This window comes from Convolutriloba macropyga, chromosome 2 (genome assembly GCF_964194025.1).
Source record: "Convolutriloba macropyga chromosome 2, txConMacr16.3, whole genome shotgun sequence".
Taxonomy (NCBI): Eukaryota; Metazoa; Xenacoelomorpha; order Acoela; family Convolutidae; genus Convolutriloba; species Convolutriloba macropyga.
Genome location: NC_134469.1, coordinates 48609439 through 48628855, shown reverse-complemented (window position 1 = coordinate 48628855; position 19417 = coordinate 48609439). Strand labels below are relative to the sequence as shown.

At 36.2% G+C, this 19417-nt stretch overlaps 1 protein-coding gene across 1 annotated transcript; it reads right to left on the bottom strand.

Moving 5' to 3' along the window:
• Nucleotides 1-2249: 2249 nt before the first annotated feature.
• Nucleotides 2250-17194, bottom strand: LOC142335325 (uncharacterized). The gene is made up of 2 exons (XM_075383773.1): nt 16791-17194; nt 2250-2610 (listed from the first exon to the last, which is right to left on the bottom strand). Exons 1-2 carry the CDS (start codon nt 17047-17049, stop codon nt 2360-2362), a joined length of 510 nt encoding a protein of 169 aa, XP_075239888.1. The 5' UTR covers nt 17050-17194; the 3' UTR covers nt 2250-2359.
• Nucleotides 17195-19417: the final 2223 nt, after the last annotated feature.

Genomic DNA, 19417 nt, shown 5'->3' with positions numbered 1-19417 from the left:
CTGTAAAAATTTTTCACTCAGTTGCCAATAATAGTATAGTCAATCAGCGCGTCTCTTGTCTTTGAGTATCTTGTAGGTTGACAGTTGTTCAGGCTGGTCAAATCAAAAGGGTTTATAATCGATTCAAGACATGATCTTTCTTGTCTGTCTTGAAATTCAATGTTGTAATCATCCATCAGAACTATATTTTTACTTTCCGTTATTGCATTATCGATACTTTGAGCTAAGTTTTCTAGGAAAAGATTCAACGCAGATTTACTAGGATTGTGTGAGATGTTTATCAACATATTGACCTAGTTGCTTCTGCACTTCAACTCTACCCAAATTGAGTCAAACATTGAATGAAAGTTATTTCAGTCATTTCCAAATTCGGGTTTAAGATGCGTGGCTGCCAGTATCATAACACCACCTCCGGGTTTATCTTTCCCATCATTTCTGTAGCATTTGAAAAGTTCTGGAACCAGGTTAATTTCGTTTTCAACATCAAGTGTACTTAATCATGTTTCAAAAAAACCCCAAATGCAGTTTTCATTTCGTGTAAAAATCTGCCCATTTGAACTTTCTTCTTCTTCAATTTTTGACAGTTTAAATGGAACAGCTTGAGATTTTTTATTTATTTTTGCAGACTTGCAGAACTTGATCATGTGTTAAGGGCAAACCGGGATTCTCAATATCACAGGCTAGCACAAACAATTTTTTCGTAAATTATGATAATTTTCTTTAATTGAAAAAAAAATAATTCTTGAAAACAGTATAGAACAAAAAGAACGGAGTGTTTGAAGGCTTCTGTTGCTAACAGAATAGAAAAGCTGGTTTGCCTTACCTTCAAGGAACAATGGCGCGGGAATGTGAAAGACCATTGCATGCCTGAGAAAAGCCAAGCAGCAGAAAAAAGCCTAAATTTATAACCAAACATTAATAAGAAATGACAATAAGTTAATATTTCTCACTGATCCACAAAATAAACTCAAGCTAAGATTAATTTATACTGATAGGGACTATAACTGTTAACTTGTCTATAGTTGTTTCCATTGTAGAAAGGCGTAGCTTGATACGAATAATATGGGTTCTTCGTTGCCTGACTGCTGTTATTGTACGGATACAGTTCTATTTGATAGGCGACTTGTTTTGAATGGACTTTGTGCAATTTATTGCTCCAATTGCTTTTGTCTAACGGATTTGATAGTTTCGAGTTTCGTTTAGTTTTAGCAAATTCAGTCCGCTGATTGTTTTTTCACTTAACTCCCTAAGTTTCAAACTGAAATCAACAATTATTCGATTTTTTGTTTTGTTGAAATACATCTCACATACAAAAAAAGCATCCGGGCTAAATTTCTGGCAGAGATCGATAAGCTTCAGAAAGTTCTCCCTAATTTCTTCCGCGTTTTTGTCGGATTTAGAAATACTGTTTGTGCCGTCTTGTAAAATAAAAATTTCACTTTTCTTGGCTCATATTTGTGTAAAACTTTTAAATTTTCTTTTATAGTAGAGCCTCTATAGGCATGCACAGCAAAATCAATTGGAATCATTTCATCTACAGCCAGCTTCGCAATAATGCTGCTGCCTAACACTAAATTTTCTTCGGCATCTTGGAAAAATTATTTGATCGAATTCTCTAACCTCTCCTGGCACAAACCCTGAACATATGTTCAAGTAGCTGTGTCACTCGGCGATGATTTGGGTCCACTCAGGCTAAAAGGGGGCTCCTTGTCAAGCCGTAATTCAATCGAGGTAATTTTTTCTTCGATCAACATTTCTTTTTTGCATTAAATTTTTATAGTTTTCAAGATAAATTTCATATGAGACCTCTTTCGTTAGTTTTTTCCATACCTCCAGACTAAGCAGAGGTTTGTGCACAGGGTTGGGATTCACTTGGGGGGTACTCGTATTCATAGGAGGAATATAGTTCAAGATGAAGTTGGTCATTTTGTTAAGTTATATAAATATATTCCTGGGAATTAGCAAAAATAAAGCTTTTTATTGAGATTTGTGAAGCTCAATGAGTGTTTACAACAAAGTTCTTTGCATGATTTCGATCAAATGAAATTTAAAAGCGCAACTTGTCTGAAAAAAGCGCAACTTGGTTCTCGAGCCCAAACTGGTCACTTTGACTTACGGTCTGCTCAACCATTAAGAGCGCTTTTTAGATGTTCTCATTGTTACTGTTTCGTCAATCTTTAATGACTTAGATCATGGAATAAGCGCGCTTGAATAAATCTGATTGAATAAATCTCATCAAATTGAAAACATTAACAATAAAAAATTACAATAGGAAATTGGCTCCAACGAAGCATTGTGCATCCGATGACGGTATATTTATACAAATAATTGAAACTGATTGTACTGGTTATTGGTCTGGCTATTTTGAAAGAAGTGCTTGAGTTTTGAGAGAATTTCGCTGTTTGTCGTGTATCACAAGCAGTTCAGGCAAACATAATTTGAGAAAAGGATTCTGATCAATTTGGGAGATGAGCGGCTGGATTTGGGAAGCATCGATGAGAAGTGTTCTAATATTTCGTCCGTGGTAGTGGTAATGTAGCTTGGCATCGGATGACTCGTGCATTGTGTAGGCCCATTTCTGCATCTGTTTTGTCTCTATCACGTCTCTGTCTGAACAAAAAAGAGTAGCATGTAGCAATTTACAAGTTCAATTAATATGAATAAAAATCGAATCTATATGAGTCTGTTTAAATTGTCACAATTAGAAAGATTTATTCAACCTAACTTGTCTTGATTTTGTTTTTTAAGTTTGCTTCCATCAATTAAGTATAAAATTCTGGGTTGTAATCCAAAGCATGAAATTGTCGTACAAAGTTCCCATATTTTCAATATATTTCAATTTTGCCTTCATATAATCTCACCCAGGTTGAGGTCCAGACAAAAATGGCCTCTGATCAGACCATCCCAGACAAAATTGACCTCTGATCAGACCGAGCCAGACTGGTTTGACCTCTGATCAGACTAGAGTGCGCTCTAAGCTCCGTGTGCGCTTAGAGTGCGCACGAAAACTTCCTCTGATCAGACCATTGTGCGCTTGAATGTCATCCCCTGATCAGACCAGTCTGCGCTCGAATCCGCCTCTGATTAGACTGAAGTGCGCACGAAATCGCCTCTGATCAGACTGAAGTGCGCTCGAAATCGCCTCTGATCAGACTGAAGTGGGCTCGATATTGTTATAATAGATTCATTTCATTAAAATTGATGTTTTCAGAAATATATTCAATTAAGGAAAAGCCTATAATAAAAGTATTGCCAATTAAAAGAAATCCGAAGTGCCGGAAAAACAATTTGTTGAGTATACCAATAATTCTTGTTTTTGACTTAATAGAAGAACTTAGACAGCTTTACATAATAATGTCTTGATCTACAGTTAATCCCAATCTTTTCAAAAGGGGACCGGCAGTTGCTATCAGCTGGGCCTCTTGTTCTGATCAACCCATCAGGCCCTCGATGGGTCTCTGATCAGAATGCGTCTGTATTGTAGACTCTTGGTAGAAACAGCCTCAGTCAGCAAAACAAAAACAAAAAATGAAAAAAATTTGCTCGAATCGTCCTCTGATCAGACTAGTGTTCGCTCGAATTGGCCTCTGATCAGACAAGTTTGCGCTCAAAACTGCCTCTGGTCAGACCGCCCAGACCAACGTGGCCTCTGATCAGACAAGATCCAGACCATTGTCCAGACCAAAGTGCGTTAGAAGTATTCTCCAGACCATGTGATTCGAGCGCACCGAGAACATGTGTGCGCTCAAAGATGGTCTGATTAGAGGTCACTTCGGTCTGGCCACCTCGACCTGGGCAGTTATTTTTTAAGCATTACTGAATGGTCCATAACTAAAAATGAGGATATTAATAAACTTATTATATTACTAAGAGGGTCTACTTCATTTCTCATTTGTTTTTCCCCATAAATTTTGAAATCTGTAACAATCCCAACGCGATTGAATTAATAACTTGGTCAAAGACAATCAGATCAATTACTGTTAAGGCACCGCCTTTAACTAAGCAAACGAACTCAAGCTTAAATCAAGCAGTGAAGTTTGAATAGCAGGACAGGCAAAACTTGCTGCTACATTCAATCGAAGCCAAATTGATTTGTTCAAGTTTGTCAGCACAAATAAAAATTAAATCTTATTATTTGGCGATTTTCCCACGTAAAATGAAACTGGAACTCGAACTCGAACTACCCTCACTATCAACAAATCTCTTTTTCCACGTGTTCTGCAAAAACAAAACTGATTTTTTATTGCAACGAATTGAGTTGAAATGGAGTGCAAGAGCTAAAGAAAACGAACGTTCTAAAACGGTAGCATGAAATCTTGTTCGCTTACAAATTTATGTCATCTATGAAAAACAAAACATTGCGCAGCCTATCTGAAATCACTTTCGTACTTTACGATATAACAATCTCGATCGCGCATAAAGAGACACTTATACAGAAACATATATGCAATATAACTAGTTCGTTACTTCCATACTTCACGCCAGATCTTATTTTATCGTAAACTGATTCTTCATTAAAGCTTAATAGTTTCTTCATCTAAAAAAGACATAATGAATTCTTTTGCATAATTTTTTATACTTTTATCCTGCAGGAAATAAATTACATGAACAATATGAAAGGACAACAACTCGGAGACCTCATCAACTTCGCGACCTTCAAGTGCCGTTAATGCTAGTTTTCAACAACAAATTGATGAACTTGGAGCCAAAATATCAGGTTTGAATGAAATTTTTTTTGCAAAATCAAAAAATCGAGCAGCTAGAAAGCAAACAAAAAGAAACAAATGAGAAACTTTGCGCTCAAGAGCGCTACACAAGCAATGATTGTGTAGTTGTGTGCAATCCCCCATTCGATCCCTCCGACGGCAGATACGTATTAAGCAATAAATTGAAACTTTTTTATGACTATTTGGGTTTCGACCTCAATGAAGATAGAACTAAAGCCTTCCATTTTATGCCTGGAACTGGTGGCTTGGGCCTTTTTGCGTCAATGATTGTGCAGTTTATATATTTCAAAGAAAAAAACTGGGTGTATAGTTGTCGGCACAAACTGAATCAAGGAAAAAATCAAGTTAATGGCAAAAATATCTTTTTAAATGAACGTATTCTCATATTTGAAGCTCAAATCAAAGCGGAAGCATCAAAGAAAGGCTTTTTTACATCAACTAAAAATTGTAGTGTCTCCGTTCTTGTCAAGAAGAGCGATAACTCTACATCAAACGTGACTGTGAATGATATTCAAGAATTAGAGCTATTGCCCCGTAAGCTGTCAAAAAATCTATCGGTGGTAGCAAAAGGAAGTTTGCAAAAAACCATGATATCGAATCTGATAGCCCCACGGCTAGCTGTAACAAGTCGCCAAAAGCGAAAAAAGGGAACAAGTTTTGAAGTAAACTTGGCAGTAAAGACTCTTAACGAACTTAATTACTTCTGTTATTTCAACGTTATATTGCTCTAACTTATTAAAAAATGTTTTCAGTTGTACAATACTGTGAAGCCTTGAAACAGTTTCATAAGTTATTAAGCGGGTTTCGTCATTAGCCGCCACCATTTTCAAGAATCTTGAGAGCAATAAGACACTTGATTTGATTCCTCCCTCTTATGTTAAGTTCAGTTGTTGTTTCTTAAGTTATATTGGATAATCGGGCATGCGATATCCGCAGCTCTGATTACCATATCATTTTTACTAATATATCGTCCTTTTAATTTGACAACAATCTTCATAATTTTTCAAAAACTCAAAAACCTAAGCTTTTTGCTGAACAGATTCTTGTTTCTCTACATGCGACATCCGCAGGACAGTAACAGTTTTCTGCGTTGCACTAATTAAACAAAATGTTTCTCTCCAAAAAGTATGCGATATTCGCAGCTTTTTGGAGCAAGTGGAATAAAATATGCCCTTTTATTGGTTTCTTTTAATTCTCCACAATTCACTTTTTCAAATGTCAATTAGCTATTCCAGTTGTGTTTGTTAAAACGGCTCGTTTGATCCGAATTTCTGCAAAGCTTTCAGACAGTTGCAGGGTGAAGGTAAAAGCAAAACTATTATCTTCAAAACTCATTTTCATCAAGATCATGAGCAAATATTAAATTCTTTTGCAAAATAAAAGATCAATTAGAAACAATTTTGACGAATTTAAATTAATAATAGATGGCTTAGCCATCAAACCATCAGTAATTTGTCTTACGGATCTTTGACTGGCTGATGGTGGAGATACTGACTGCTACCAGCTGCCCGGTTATCAAAAAATGATAACATGCAACAGAAAAACAAAGGGAGGGGGTGTGTCGATTTTTCTTAAAAACAATATAAGATGGCACCTTATTTCCAAGTTTAGCAACGTTCACTGTCAAGCGTTGACGGTTCGTTTTAAGTTGAATGATAACAACGTTTTAGTCACAACTATTTACGTAAAACCGAATATCTCAAATAGGAATTTTTTTGAGAACATACATGACTATTTAGACAATATCCAACTTAAACCCAAGGACTGCCATTTTCTCTGTGGAGATCTCAATATTGATCATAGAAAGCCCAACAGAAGAGAAAAAGCTATAAAAAATGAACTTGAGGCATTTGACATGCTCTTTTGCAAGCAATTGGGCTACACCAGGGAAACTTCAACGAGTTTGAGTTGCATCGATGTTGCCTATTGCCGTCATGTGGTTGAAAATTCAATTTTGAAAACAACTATCGGTAACTATTATACAATTGTATATAATTCGAAAATGGACAATAAACTCGACAGAAAATTTTAATCAAACTAAGGAACAATCTAAAAGACCCGCTTATTACATCAAAATTGGATTGCAAAACAAATCACGTGTTGAACAAATTTATTGAAAAACGAAACTAAAACAACAATAATTCTAATATTTTACACTTTCACTCATTAGTTAACAAAGTAAATAACGACTTCATTCCCACAAAAATTGTCCATCACAAAAACTTGATAAATGGGTTAATAATGAACTTAGAAATTTGGCTGCACTCAAAAATTCTCCTCTATCAAGAGTTTCTGCCGGAAAAATCTGAAATCAAAAAAAACTAAAACAACTAAATCAGAAACAGACTGCAAAAATTAGTTGAAAAGAAAAAACGCCTCTTCTATCAAAATAAATTTGACTTTAACGCTAAATTGAATACAAAACAATTCTTCCAAGCGGTACGAGATATAGATGGAAAAAAGGTAGCTACAACAAACGTCGATGAAAATAGTGTCGATAGTTTTAGTGAGTTTTTTCCATCTGTGGGAGCCCAACTTGCCTCCTGTTGCGGTCATCAAAATTTAAATTTGAAGACCAATAGATCAAAACTCTCAATGGTACTACTATACAAGAACGAAACATCACTAGGGAGAATAATAAATTCTATGCCCTAAAGTAATCCAAGAGACGAGTTTAGTTTAAGCAACGCACTTTCAAAAAACTATCCTTTTTTCTAACTCCTGTCTTAACATAAGTTTTTAATGACTGTATCGAGAAGCGCTTTTTTCCAGAGTGTCTAAAAAATGCCACGGTTGTTCCAAATCATGAAGGTGGTGATACAGAAAATCCCGGTAACTTCAGACCTACTTCGCTTCTGCCAGTGGTCAGCAAAATACTCGAGAAAAATTTATCTGAACTAAGTTACAGCTTTTTTGAAAAATGACAGAATTCTCTGACAAAAACAATACGGCTTTAGAACGAAGATATCAACTGTACATACCTTGCTTAATCTGACTTCGGAAAATCAAAAATCTTGGGACATGAAGACAGCAGTTAAAAAAGCGGTGTTCTTAGACCTAAAATAAGCTTTTGATACCGTGGATCAAAACAATCTTCTTGAAGTCCTTTTTAGCCTAGGTTTCAGAGGGCCAATAAATGAGTTTTTAACATCATACCTATTATCAAGAAGTCAGAGAGTTAGAATAAAAGATAAGGTCTGTAAACCAAAACCTTGTCACTTCGGAGTAAATAACGACTTCATTCCCACAAAAATTGTCCATCACAAAAACTTGATAAATGGGTTAATAATGAACTTAAAAATTTGGCTGCACTCAAAAATTCTCCTCTATCAAGAGTTTCTGCCAGAAAAATCTGAAATCAAAAAAACTAAAACAACTAAATCAGAAACAAACTGCAAAAATTAGTTGAAAAGAAAAAACGCCTCTTCTATCAAAATAAATTTGACTTTAACGCTAAATTGAATACAAAACAATTCTTCCAAGCGGTACGAGATATAGATGGAAAAAAGGTAGCTACAACAAACGTCGATGAAAATAGTGTCGATAGTTTTAGTGAGTTTTTTCCATCTGTGGGAGCCCAACTTGCCTCCTGTTGCGGTCATCAAAATTTAAATTTGAAGACCAATAGATCAAAACTCACAATGGTACTACTATACAAGAAAGAAACATCACTGGGGAGAATAATAAATTCTATGCCCTATAATAATCCAAGAGACGAGTTTAGTTTAAGCAACGCACTTTCAAAAAACTATCCTTTTTTCTAACTCCTGTCTTAACATAAGTTTTTAATGACTGTATCGAGAAGCGCTTTTTTCCAGTGTGTCTAAAAAATGCCACGGTTGTTCCAAATCATGAAGGTGGTGATACAGAAAATCCCGGTAACTTCAGACCTACTTCGCTTCTGCCAGTGGTCAGCAAAATACTCGAGAAAAATTTATCTGAACTAAGTTACAGCTTTTTTGAAAAATGACAGAATTCTCTGACAAAAACAATACGGCTTTAGAACGAAGATATCAACTGTACATACCTTGCTTAATCTGACTTCGGAAAATCAAAAATCTTGGGACATGAAGACAGCAGTTAAAAAAGCGGTTTTCTTAGACCTAAAATAAGCTTTTGATACGGTGGATCAAAACAATCTTCTTGAAGTCCTTTTTAGCCTAGGTTTCAGAGGGCCAATAAATGAGTTTTTAACATCATACCTATTATCAAGAAGTCAGAGAGTTAGAATAAAAGATAAGGTCTGTAAACCAAAACCTTGTCACTTCGGAGTAAATAACGACTTCATTCCCACAAAAATTGTCCATCACAAAAACTTGATAAATGGGTTAATAATGAACTTAAAAATTTGGCTGCACTCAAAAATTCTCCTCTATCAAGAGTTTCTGCCAGAAAAATCTGAAATCAAAAAAACTAAAACAACTAAATCAGAAACAAACTGCAAAAATTAGTTGAAAAGAAAAAACGCCTCTTCTATCAAAATAAATTTGACTTTAACGCTAAATTGAATACAAAACAATTCTTCCAAGCGGTACGAGATATAGATGGAAAAAAAGTAGCTACAACAAACGTCGATGAAAATAGTGTCGATAGTTTTAGTGAGTTTTTTCCATCTGTGGGAGCCCAACTTGCCTCCTGTTGCGGTCATCAAAATTTAAATTTGAAGACCAATAGATCAAAACTCACAATGGTACTACTATACAAGAACGAAACATCACTGGGGAGAATAATAAATTCTATGACCTATAATAATCCAAGAGACGAGTTTAGTTTAAGCAACGCACTTTCAAAAAACTATCCTTTTTTCTAACTCCTGTCTTAACATAAGTTTTTAATGACTGTATCGAGAAGCGCTTTTTTCCAGTGTGTATAAAAAATGCCACGGTTGTTCCAAATCATGAAGGTGGTGATACAGAAAATCCCGGTAACTTCAGACCTACTTCGCTTCTGCCATTGGTCAGCAAAATACTCGAGAAAAATTTATCTGAACTAAGTTACAGCTTTTTTGAAAAACGACAGGATTCTCTGACAAAAACAATACGGCTTTAGAACGAAGATATCAACTGTACATACCTTGCTTAATCTGACTTCGGAAAATCAAAAATCTTGGGACATGAAGACAGCAGTTAAAAAAGCGGTGTTCTTAGACCTAAAATAAGCTTTTGATACGGTGGATCAAAAAAACTTCTTGAAGTCCTTTTTAGCCTAGGTTTCAGAGGGCCAATAAATGAGTTTTTAACATCATACCTATTATCAAGAAGTCAGAGAGTTAGAATAAAAGATAAGGTCTGTAAACCAAAACCTTGTCACTTCGGAGTAAATAACGACTTCATTCCCACAAAAATTGTCCGTCACAAAAACTTGATAAATGGGTTAATAATGAACTTAGAAATTTGGCTGCACTCAAAAATTCTCCTCTATCAAGAGTTTCTGCCAGAAAAATCTGAAATCAAAAAAACTAAAACAACCAAATCAGAAACAGACTGCAAAAATTAGTTGAAAAGAAAAAACGCCTCTTCTATCAAAATAAATTTGACTTTAACGCTAAATTGAATACAAAACAATTCTTCCAAGCGGTACGAGATATAGATGGAAAAAAGGTAGCTACAACAAACGTCGATGAAAAAAGTGTCGATAGTTTTAGTGAGTTTTTTCCATCTGTGGGAGCCCAACTTGCCTCCTGTTGCGGTCATCAAAATTTAAATTTGAAGACCAATAGATCAAAACTCTCAATGGTACTACTATACAAGAACGAAACATCACTGGGGAGAATAATAAATTCTATGCCCTATAATAATCCAAGAGACAAGTTTAGTTTAAGCAACGGACTTTCAAAAAACTATCCTTTTTTCTAACTCCTGTCTTAACATAAGTTTTTAATGACTGTATCGAGAAGCGCTTTTTTCCAGAGTGTCTAAAAAATTCCACGGTTGTTCCAAATCATGAAGGTGGTGATACAGAAAATCCCGGTAACTTCAGACCTACTTCGCTTCTGCCAGTGGTCAGCAAAATACTCGAGAAAAATTTATCTGAACTAAGTTACAGCTTTTTTGAAAAACGACAGGATTCTCTGACAAAAACAATACGGCTTTAGAACCAAGATATCAACTGTACATACCTTGCTTAATCTGACTTCGGAAAATCAAAAATCTTGGGACATGAAGACAGCAGTTAAAAAAGCGGTGTTCTTAGACCTAAAATAAGCTTTTGATACGGTGGATCAAAACAAACTTCTTGAAGTCCTTTTTAGCCTAGGTTTCAGAGGGCCAATAAATGAGTTTTTAACATCATACCTATTATCAAGAAGTCAGAGAGTTAGAATAAAAGATAAGGTCTGTAAACCAAAACCTTGTCACTTCGGAGTACCACAAGGCTCAGTAATGGGTCCCTTGCTTTTTATACTTTACGTCAATGAAATAACAAGAGCTTCAGGTCAACTAGATTTAATCCTTTTTGCTTACGATACTGTACTAATTCAAAACTATTCTACTGACCAAATCGATTTCCAGAATTGTGTAAATGACATTGTTGTGTGGTTGAACAACACAAATTTGTCCATCAACTGCGACATGACTTTCGAAGTTCTTTTCAACAAGAACAAAAACCTTGATTGCTCTCTTTTTTCCAGAACCTTGATGAACAACAAAACTATTGAACGAAAAAGAGAAGTCAAATATCTTGGCACAGTTGTTGACAGAGAGTTAAAATTCGCTGAATACGTTCAATACTTAATCAATAAAATGAATATTTTCATAAGCTTACTTACCGACTGCGGAAGATACTGATTGCCAACAATTACTATTGTCTTACAAAAGTTATGTACAGCCAATTATTCAATATACTGTTTTTAATATACGGCGCTGCTTTTAAAACTGCATTGGATCCAATTGAATTAAATTTAAAGCATCTGCTGAGAATTGTGTTTGGATTAAAAAATCACGATTCAGTTAGTAGTTTAAGAGAAGAGTTTCATATTCTAACAGAATGATAAAGAGCTTCATTTGAAGGAATTATTAAAACTACAAGTAAATATTTTGAGACGTGCAACTTATTTAGAATAAATAAATTTAATAATCACGCCTGCTGAAGTTCAACTTTTATCTAAAATGAGAAATAAGGCTAAATCAAAAAAACCTTCTAACAAGAAAACTGGAAATAACGGTAAATCAATAAGTGTCCGGGTCAGGAAATTTTTAAATGCAATGCTAAAGCTAGAAACTAATTAAGCACAGCACATAATAGAGTTAGAAAAATCCAGAATAAAATGTTTTTCCAGTATTGAAAATTAAATACAAGGTAATGCTGACTTGCTCTCACTTTTCTCTTAAGTTACCCATAGCTTGTTGTCATACTGTCTCGTTTTTTTGTTGGTTGTTAAAAATTTTTTCAAAGCTTTGTTGCAACTAGACTTATTTCTTAAGTGCTTTTAACAGGCCACTGTTAATTGCTGGTAGAAACTGATTCAGGGCATCACTCGACTAGGCTTTATAAGCCTTCTGATGTCCTCTCAAGTTTAAGTGATGTGTTTGTATAAATAACAATAACATGTCCTTAGAATAAAAACTGATTCAGGGCATCACTCGACTAGGCTATATAAGCCTTCTGATGTCCCCTCAAGTTTAAGTGATGTGTTTGTATAAATAACAATAACATGTCCTTAGATTTGAAAACCGAAATTATTACTTCATTTCTCATCTGTTTTCCCCATAAAATTAGAGATCTAAAACAATCCCAACGCGATTGAATTAATAACTTGGTCAAAGACAATCAGATCAATCACTGTTAAGGCACCGCTTTTAACTAAGCAAACGAACTCAAGCATAAATCAAGCAGTGAAAATTGAATAGCAGAACAGGCAAAACCTGTTGGTACAATCAATCGAAACCAAATTGATTTGTTCAAATTTGTCAGCACAAATAAAAATTAGATCTATTTATTTGGCGATTTTCCAAAGTAAAATGAAACTGGGACTCGAACTCGAACTACCCTCACTATCAACAGATCACTTTTTTCACGCGTTCTTCAAAAACGAAACTGATTTTTTTATATATATATATTTTATATATATCTATATATATATATATATATATATATATATGTTTATATATATTATATATATATATATATATATATATATATATATATATAAATATAGTAAATATATATATATATATATATATATATATATATATATATATATATATATAAATATAGTATCCTGAACCCCAAACGCAGTGTATTCAGAGAATTTGACTATATAAATATCTCTGTCTAAATAAATAATTCAGAAATGAAGTGTAAAGCAGTATAAAAAGAGCTCGAAAAACGAGAAAATCAGTTGAAATGCATACGAAACCGTTTATATTTGTCTCAAAAACCGACAAAGAGTTCGCCTTGAAGCGATTTCTTAAGCACTTAATTATTTGTTATTGTGTTGTTTTTCTTTGGATCAAAAAAGTAATTCTACCGTTTAACTCAACTTTGACTTCTTGAAAGGAGAATTGACTTTTGTATCTCCACTTTACTATTCTGAGGAACAAATCCTAAGTAAAAGAAACTTTGTACAAAGTACCGAGTCAGCTTTTCTTACTGGCTACACAGTAGTCTAACTTAGTGCTAGCGTTGCAATTTTTGCAGTCAATTGAGAACAAAATCTTTCTCTCAATTTTTATTGGATTTAAATATTGTTGATCTACACGTTTAACAACTGCTAACTAATTAGCAGATTTAAGCTTTTCATAATTGTCACCAGGTTTTAATAGTATAGTTTGTTGGAACCGAACATTGTCATTTTGATTTAAAAGTTGAGTTATAAATAATAAATTCTTTCAATTCTTTGAATTATTTTGTTATTCTGAGCGAAACATTGAGATGTTCTTTTGCTCGCAAATATAAGCGATTGCACGAAATCGGAAAAGAACGCTGAGCAAAACAACTCCATTGGGGAAGTGAACTAAAGCAAGAGTAACAACAACTACACAAAGGACCATAAACTTGCTCATAAGGTAAAAAAAACGAAGCAACAAGAATAGGTCAGGATACAGCGAATGTTTCAGAAACATTTTCACTGAAAAGAAGACGTGGAGAGCGGAAGAAGAAATTCGATATCAACTTCTAAACAAAATTGCAAGAGTGAAAGGCACGTTTTTTTACAAAGAACGTTAGAGCTAGGAAACCAAATGAGGGAACACGACACAAAGCATCATGGAACGTAAAAAGGGCAAGATCTAGAGCAGAGAGTGAAGAGCAGAGCATGAGAAATAGTTGATATTCGCTCACAATCAACAAGTGCTCGAGACAAATTGCACTTCAGCTGGATCTCAAAAAAGAATGAACTCTAGGACTGGGCCACGAGAATTGACAATCAAAAGCTTGGTTGACCGCAAACTCTATTCAGAGCCACCCTTGAAATAAAGTATAGTCACCTCTTGAAGTTCAAGTGATCGCTCATCAAGCTTTGAAGACTGGCACTCCTCCCCAGAGCTCTTTTACGATAGAACAGTTCTATTTCAGGTAGCACCAAAATTAAAACTGGCTGATTTTGATGGAAACTTTTTCGAACTGCCGGAGCAGTCTGGTAAATTCATTGGTTAGCAACAGTGGCTCAACGACCAATAGCAAGCAAGTTCAGCAAATTCTGGAGTGACGTATTTCGGAGAGTTTTTTGGTGCCTGGAGCAGTGTACAGCTGGAGAGTCTCCGAAAGTCAAGTGAAGCTTCTCAACTCATCAGGTCTAATCAGTATCTCAGTTATTGTCTCTAATCGTGTGAACAAGCTCATAGAGTACAAAAGTGGGTGATGTGAAATCAAGCTTGACATTGTATATGGAAGATCAACTACGTCAAGTTCTCAAAGGGAAATGGTAGTTCTGTTTTTGCAATAAAAAATACTTGCTCAATTTATTTATTTTAGAATAATGACTATCTAGAACGCCAGCCGTATATGAAGGGTTTCAGCTCTCAAGGGAGATTGAAAAGAAGTAGGCATAGAGACACACGGCAATCATTGACATCGAAGTTCAGTGCGACTTCAAATGTGAACTAAACGAAACAACCGCAAAACGATCACAGTCCGCTAGCTGATGTCACTCACAAAATTGCATACTGCCCATTATTCAGAAAACTGCGAGTGAATGATCGATCGGTACGCAACACTGAGAAACCAACGCTTATGGTGTGGATTTCAGGCAAAGTCATGTGCAACAAAACATTGTAAAGTCAATGCGTACGGTAGAAATGAATGTACCAAAAAGAACAACAATCAGAAATCCAAAAGACAAGGTAAATCACGCAGTTAACGTAAGCGCAGCAACAATCAACAAGAGTAACAAAGTCATTAGTTTTCTGCAGATAGTTCCTGTCTCGGTACACGACTGACGACTGTAGCAACAGGCAACAAAAAAAATTTCCTCGATATTGGTTCACCAATTTCATTCAACAATTTAAAAAATGCTGGAAGAGTTCCGAGCCCAAGGAATTGATGTTGCGATCAACATAGCTCGCATACACGGCACAAAGGATCTAAAGACAGAAAAAGTTCCGGAACGTTTTTGTTTGTGGCCCCAATACCATTGTCGCCCCCAGTAACAACGCTCGTGACATTGCAAAGTAAATCACTGCGTAAATATATGGCGAATGCGTAGAGTGCAAATAATATGCACCCACAAAGATTCAAGGCTCCTGGCAAATTAAAAATTCAAATTATCAAAGTGTCATTCAGTAGAAACGTTTGTATACTCATCAATCTCATTGGGAAGCACAAAATACGGCTATAAGAAGCTAAAGAAAAGCTTCAATCAGTGGAGAGTTCTAACAACTGAAAGCGTCAACTTGATGGAAGTTGGCATCATTCATGGTCAAAATTGACAACGACCTATGGATTACAAAATAGGAACGGAACTGATCCTTTTGTCGTACTGACAAAGCTAGGATGAGTAGTCAATGGACCCATGACGGTGGCCTCCGCAGAAGATGTGAAAGTGGCAAAGAATATCTAAACCTGATGGGACATAGAAACTTATGCTTCCAAAATCAACGTCGTCAGTCAGTCAAAGAAGGATCTGCAGGCACAAAAGGTGCTACAGAGTACGACAACATTCAAAGGTCAGACGTACGAAGTGGGAATGCTGTGTAGTGAATAAGAGCTAAACCTACTGAACAACTACAGCTCAGCCTTGGGTCAGCTTCACTCACTGGAGCGAAGGCTCTCTCACGTGCAGTAGGGTAGTAAAACGCATTCCTCGTAATAATCCGGATCTGTTATGTGTTGCCCGCACGCCCTAATGTTTTTTTGCCCCACTGCAATCTATTCGCTGTTATATAGCACAAAACTAAGTAAAAAAACACGTGCGCCTGGGGGCGTAAAAGTTAATATGGCAACTGAGCGGTTGGGGGGGGGGGCAGAAACAGAATAGATCCATTGATCCAAGAGAGTTTCCTCGCTCATCAATTGTGCCAATGGCAACGGCCTGTATCTGGTATCTGTGGGGTCTTCAAATTACTGCCTCTTTTTAGCCCAAAGTGCGTTCATGAATTATAGTTAATCTGGGTCTTTCCAATTATAGCCCCCCATATTTATGGTCAGATAACCTATAGACCCCCCCACTCGTGGTGAATACACCATAATGGTGGACTATATTTTCATTGGGGCTATAATGGACAGGACCCGATAATCTAATTTGGATCTATTCAGTTTCGCCCCCACCCACCCCGTTTTTTGACCCCCAGTTACAAATTATATGTTGTTATATATCACGTTACTATAGCACGTGCGTTTGGGTGTCATAAAATATTTATGCTCACTTAGCTGGGGGGGGGGGGGCGAAATAGAATAGATCTAATTTCATGGTAGTAAAAGGAAAAGAGAGACTTAAAACGAAGAGATTTGTCTCTTTCCAGTTATACCCCCCCCCCCCATAACATGCACCCCCTCAATGACCGTAAATATACCTTAGTTGGGGCTATATTTTCGTGAGGGAAGAAGGGGTGAGGGGATATAGGAAATCTTGGGGTATGACGCCAACATTTCATCAGTGTTTCAAATAATCGAAAAGAAAACACTCACTCTGATTTGTTGAGCATTTTTTGACAAGGGAACTTGAACCGTCTTCTTTATGCACATGAGATTTCACGCCTGTCACAGAATGTTTCAAATTAGCCGAAATGCTCTTCCTGATCAGGATTCTCTTCCGATTCTCAGGATGGTGATCCGCTAGTCTGCAGAGTGGCAGCATAAGGAGAAATACTAATGTGGGAAAGATTGTTAAGTTGAATAAAAAGAGGGGAATAGTGTTGTTATACCCTATTCCATTGGTGATTTCCATGTAAATTCACATCATTTCCCATTGACGACAACTAGGAACAAATCGCTAATTTTAATGGAAACGCTACTAAAATTTTTGGACGGAATGTTGCATTCTTCTAATTCACGAATAATACAATTCAATTAGCACGTGCCATGCAAAGGGATTTTTGGGACTTGAACTACAAAATTTTACGCGGTTTTGGCGCTCTTTATGTATGTTTACCCATTAGAGAACCATTTAGAATAAAATATTATTACTCGCTAAAACTAAAATTGGCGCGGTGTAGCCAATTTGTATAATGAAAACAAACGTGGGAAAGCATCAGCTCAAACCCAAACTAAATAAGAAGCCTTAATTATGCCACTATTGACCCTAAGTGAGCGTTACCGATTTTAGAATCGAGCAAAACTTTTCAGTGAACTTTTCCAATGGTTTTCAAACGAGGAACGGGGTTATTTTCTTGAGTTTTTTCTTGCGCCAGTAATCTTATCTCTTATTACGCTATTTATATCATAATGACGAGGCAGTAATGAGAGCCCCATCTCCAATTCTCTTACTCAGTAACTGGGTGCAGGAAGGGTGTATAACTTTGTGCGTGTGTGTGCTTGTGTGTGTGCGTGTGTGTGTCTGTGTGTGCGTTGGCGTGTGTGTTTATGTATGTGTGTTAGTGCATGTCTGTGTGTCAGTGCGTGTTTGGGTGTGTGTGTATGTGTGCGTGTGTGTTAGTGTGTTGGCGTGTGTGTTTGTGTGTATGTGTTAGTGCGTGTTTGTGTGTGTGTGTGTGTGAGAGAGAGAGAGAGTGTGCGTGTGCCTGTTTGAGTGTGTGTGTGTGTGTGTGTGTGTGTGTGTGTGTCTGTGTGTGTGCCTGTCTGAGTGTGTGTGTGTGTGTGTGAGTGCGAGTTGAGGGGCACAAACGGAAAAGAATAAAGGATTCTTATACCTGGATTTCCTTCAGGTTGACCATAGCCTGACCAATGTTGGCCGCAATGATGGTACCACGTGAAATTTTCAGACGCAAAAAAAAGTGGCCATCGTCACCAAAAAAGAGCAATGATGCCCATAAAAAGAACAGTCTGAAATGTGGGGAATAATAAGAAAAAGGGCAGCTGAGAACAGGCCGCTGTGGCCTAATGCTGTTCCGCTGCGATTACGCAGGAACAAACTATTTTATATTTATTTTAATTGGTAAGTCTAAATAACAAGGATAACACATCTGCTTTCACAAATTCCCCAAAACTGAAAAAGGAATATCATACCGGCTGGTTTTATCTGCTCGGTAACTTTGGCGGAGTTTTATCTGTTCGGTCACATCTGGATCTTCAGTATACAGATGTGATAAGTTGAAAAGTAATCAAAAATAACCTCAATCAATAAAACACATCAATGAAACAAAAATGCACACCAGTTTTTGCATCCTCTACGCGTTCCATCATTTTTCACTGAAACCCGGAAATGTTTGTTCAAATAGAGAATGCTCAAAATATTACTGTCAACGCTGCTCAAGAACCTCCGTGGAATCCAATCTTCATAGCTGGTGCCCAAGCTCACGCCGTCTTGGCTCGTTGTTTTCATTCAAACTGACTAATTATCCCGTCGAAGCCAATCAGTCAGTTAAAAAGACTGTAACTTGAATCGACAGAAATTAAGAATAACCTAAATGATAAACTGTTTTCAGTCTTATTGTTTGTAAATTTGTTCAACGATAGTTTAAAACTTCTCGTACAACAGCTCAACTAACTTAGGGATGTTGCTTATATGGTGATCTAACACAACTTCGAAACAAAAAGACCAGAATGGTTTATGAACCAAATTATAGCCAAAAGGAGAGCCAATTGCTCTTCGTAAAGGGTTCTAACGTTTCTTTATGCAAAAAAGTTTTGCTTTATAAACAATTTTAATGGAAGTAAATAAGATTTAAAATAGCATCAATAAGATCATGTTCACCCATCCTTGATTGCTTGCTCATCACTGATCAAATAAGTGATCAAAGTCATTATTTACAAAATTAAAATCAAGTAAACGTGCCAAGTACTTTAAGTGCCTAAGGCAATGTCGGTACTTGCAAGCCATTGGGCTTCTCATATAAAAGGCACTTGGTTCCTTATAGAAATCTAAACAATCACAAAAGCATTCAAATATTGAAAAAGATAAAAGCTGAAAGCACTTCAATTATTTATTAGCAACTATATGGTTTTGCACCATAAAAATGCTAATAGCTACGTATGTAGGCATACTTGGGTAGGTTGCTGTTTGTTGGTTTGCTGGAAAGCTGAGAGGTTACCCTAACGGCGTGCTGCAATATTTGCTTCCTCCTGGTTTCTCCTCTTAAAATGGCGGAGGTGTGTAAAGATTTTCAGTTCCAACTTGTAAAATGTTTGAATATTTC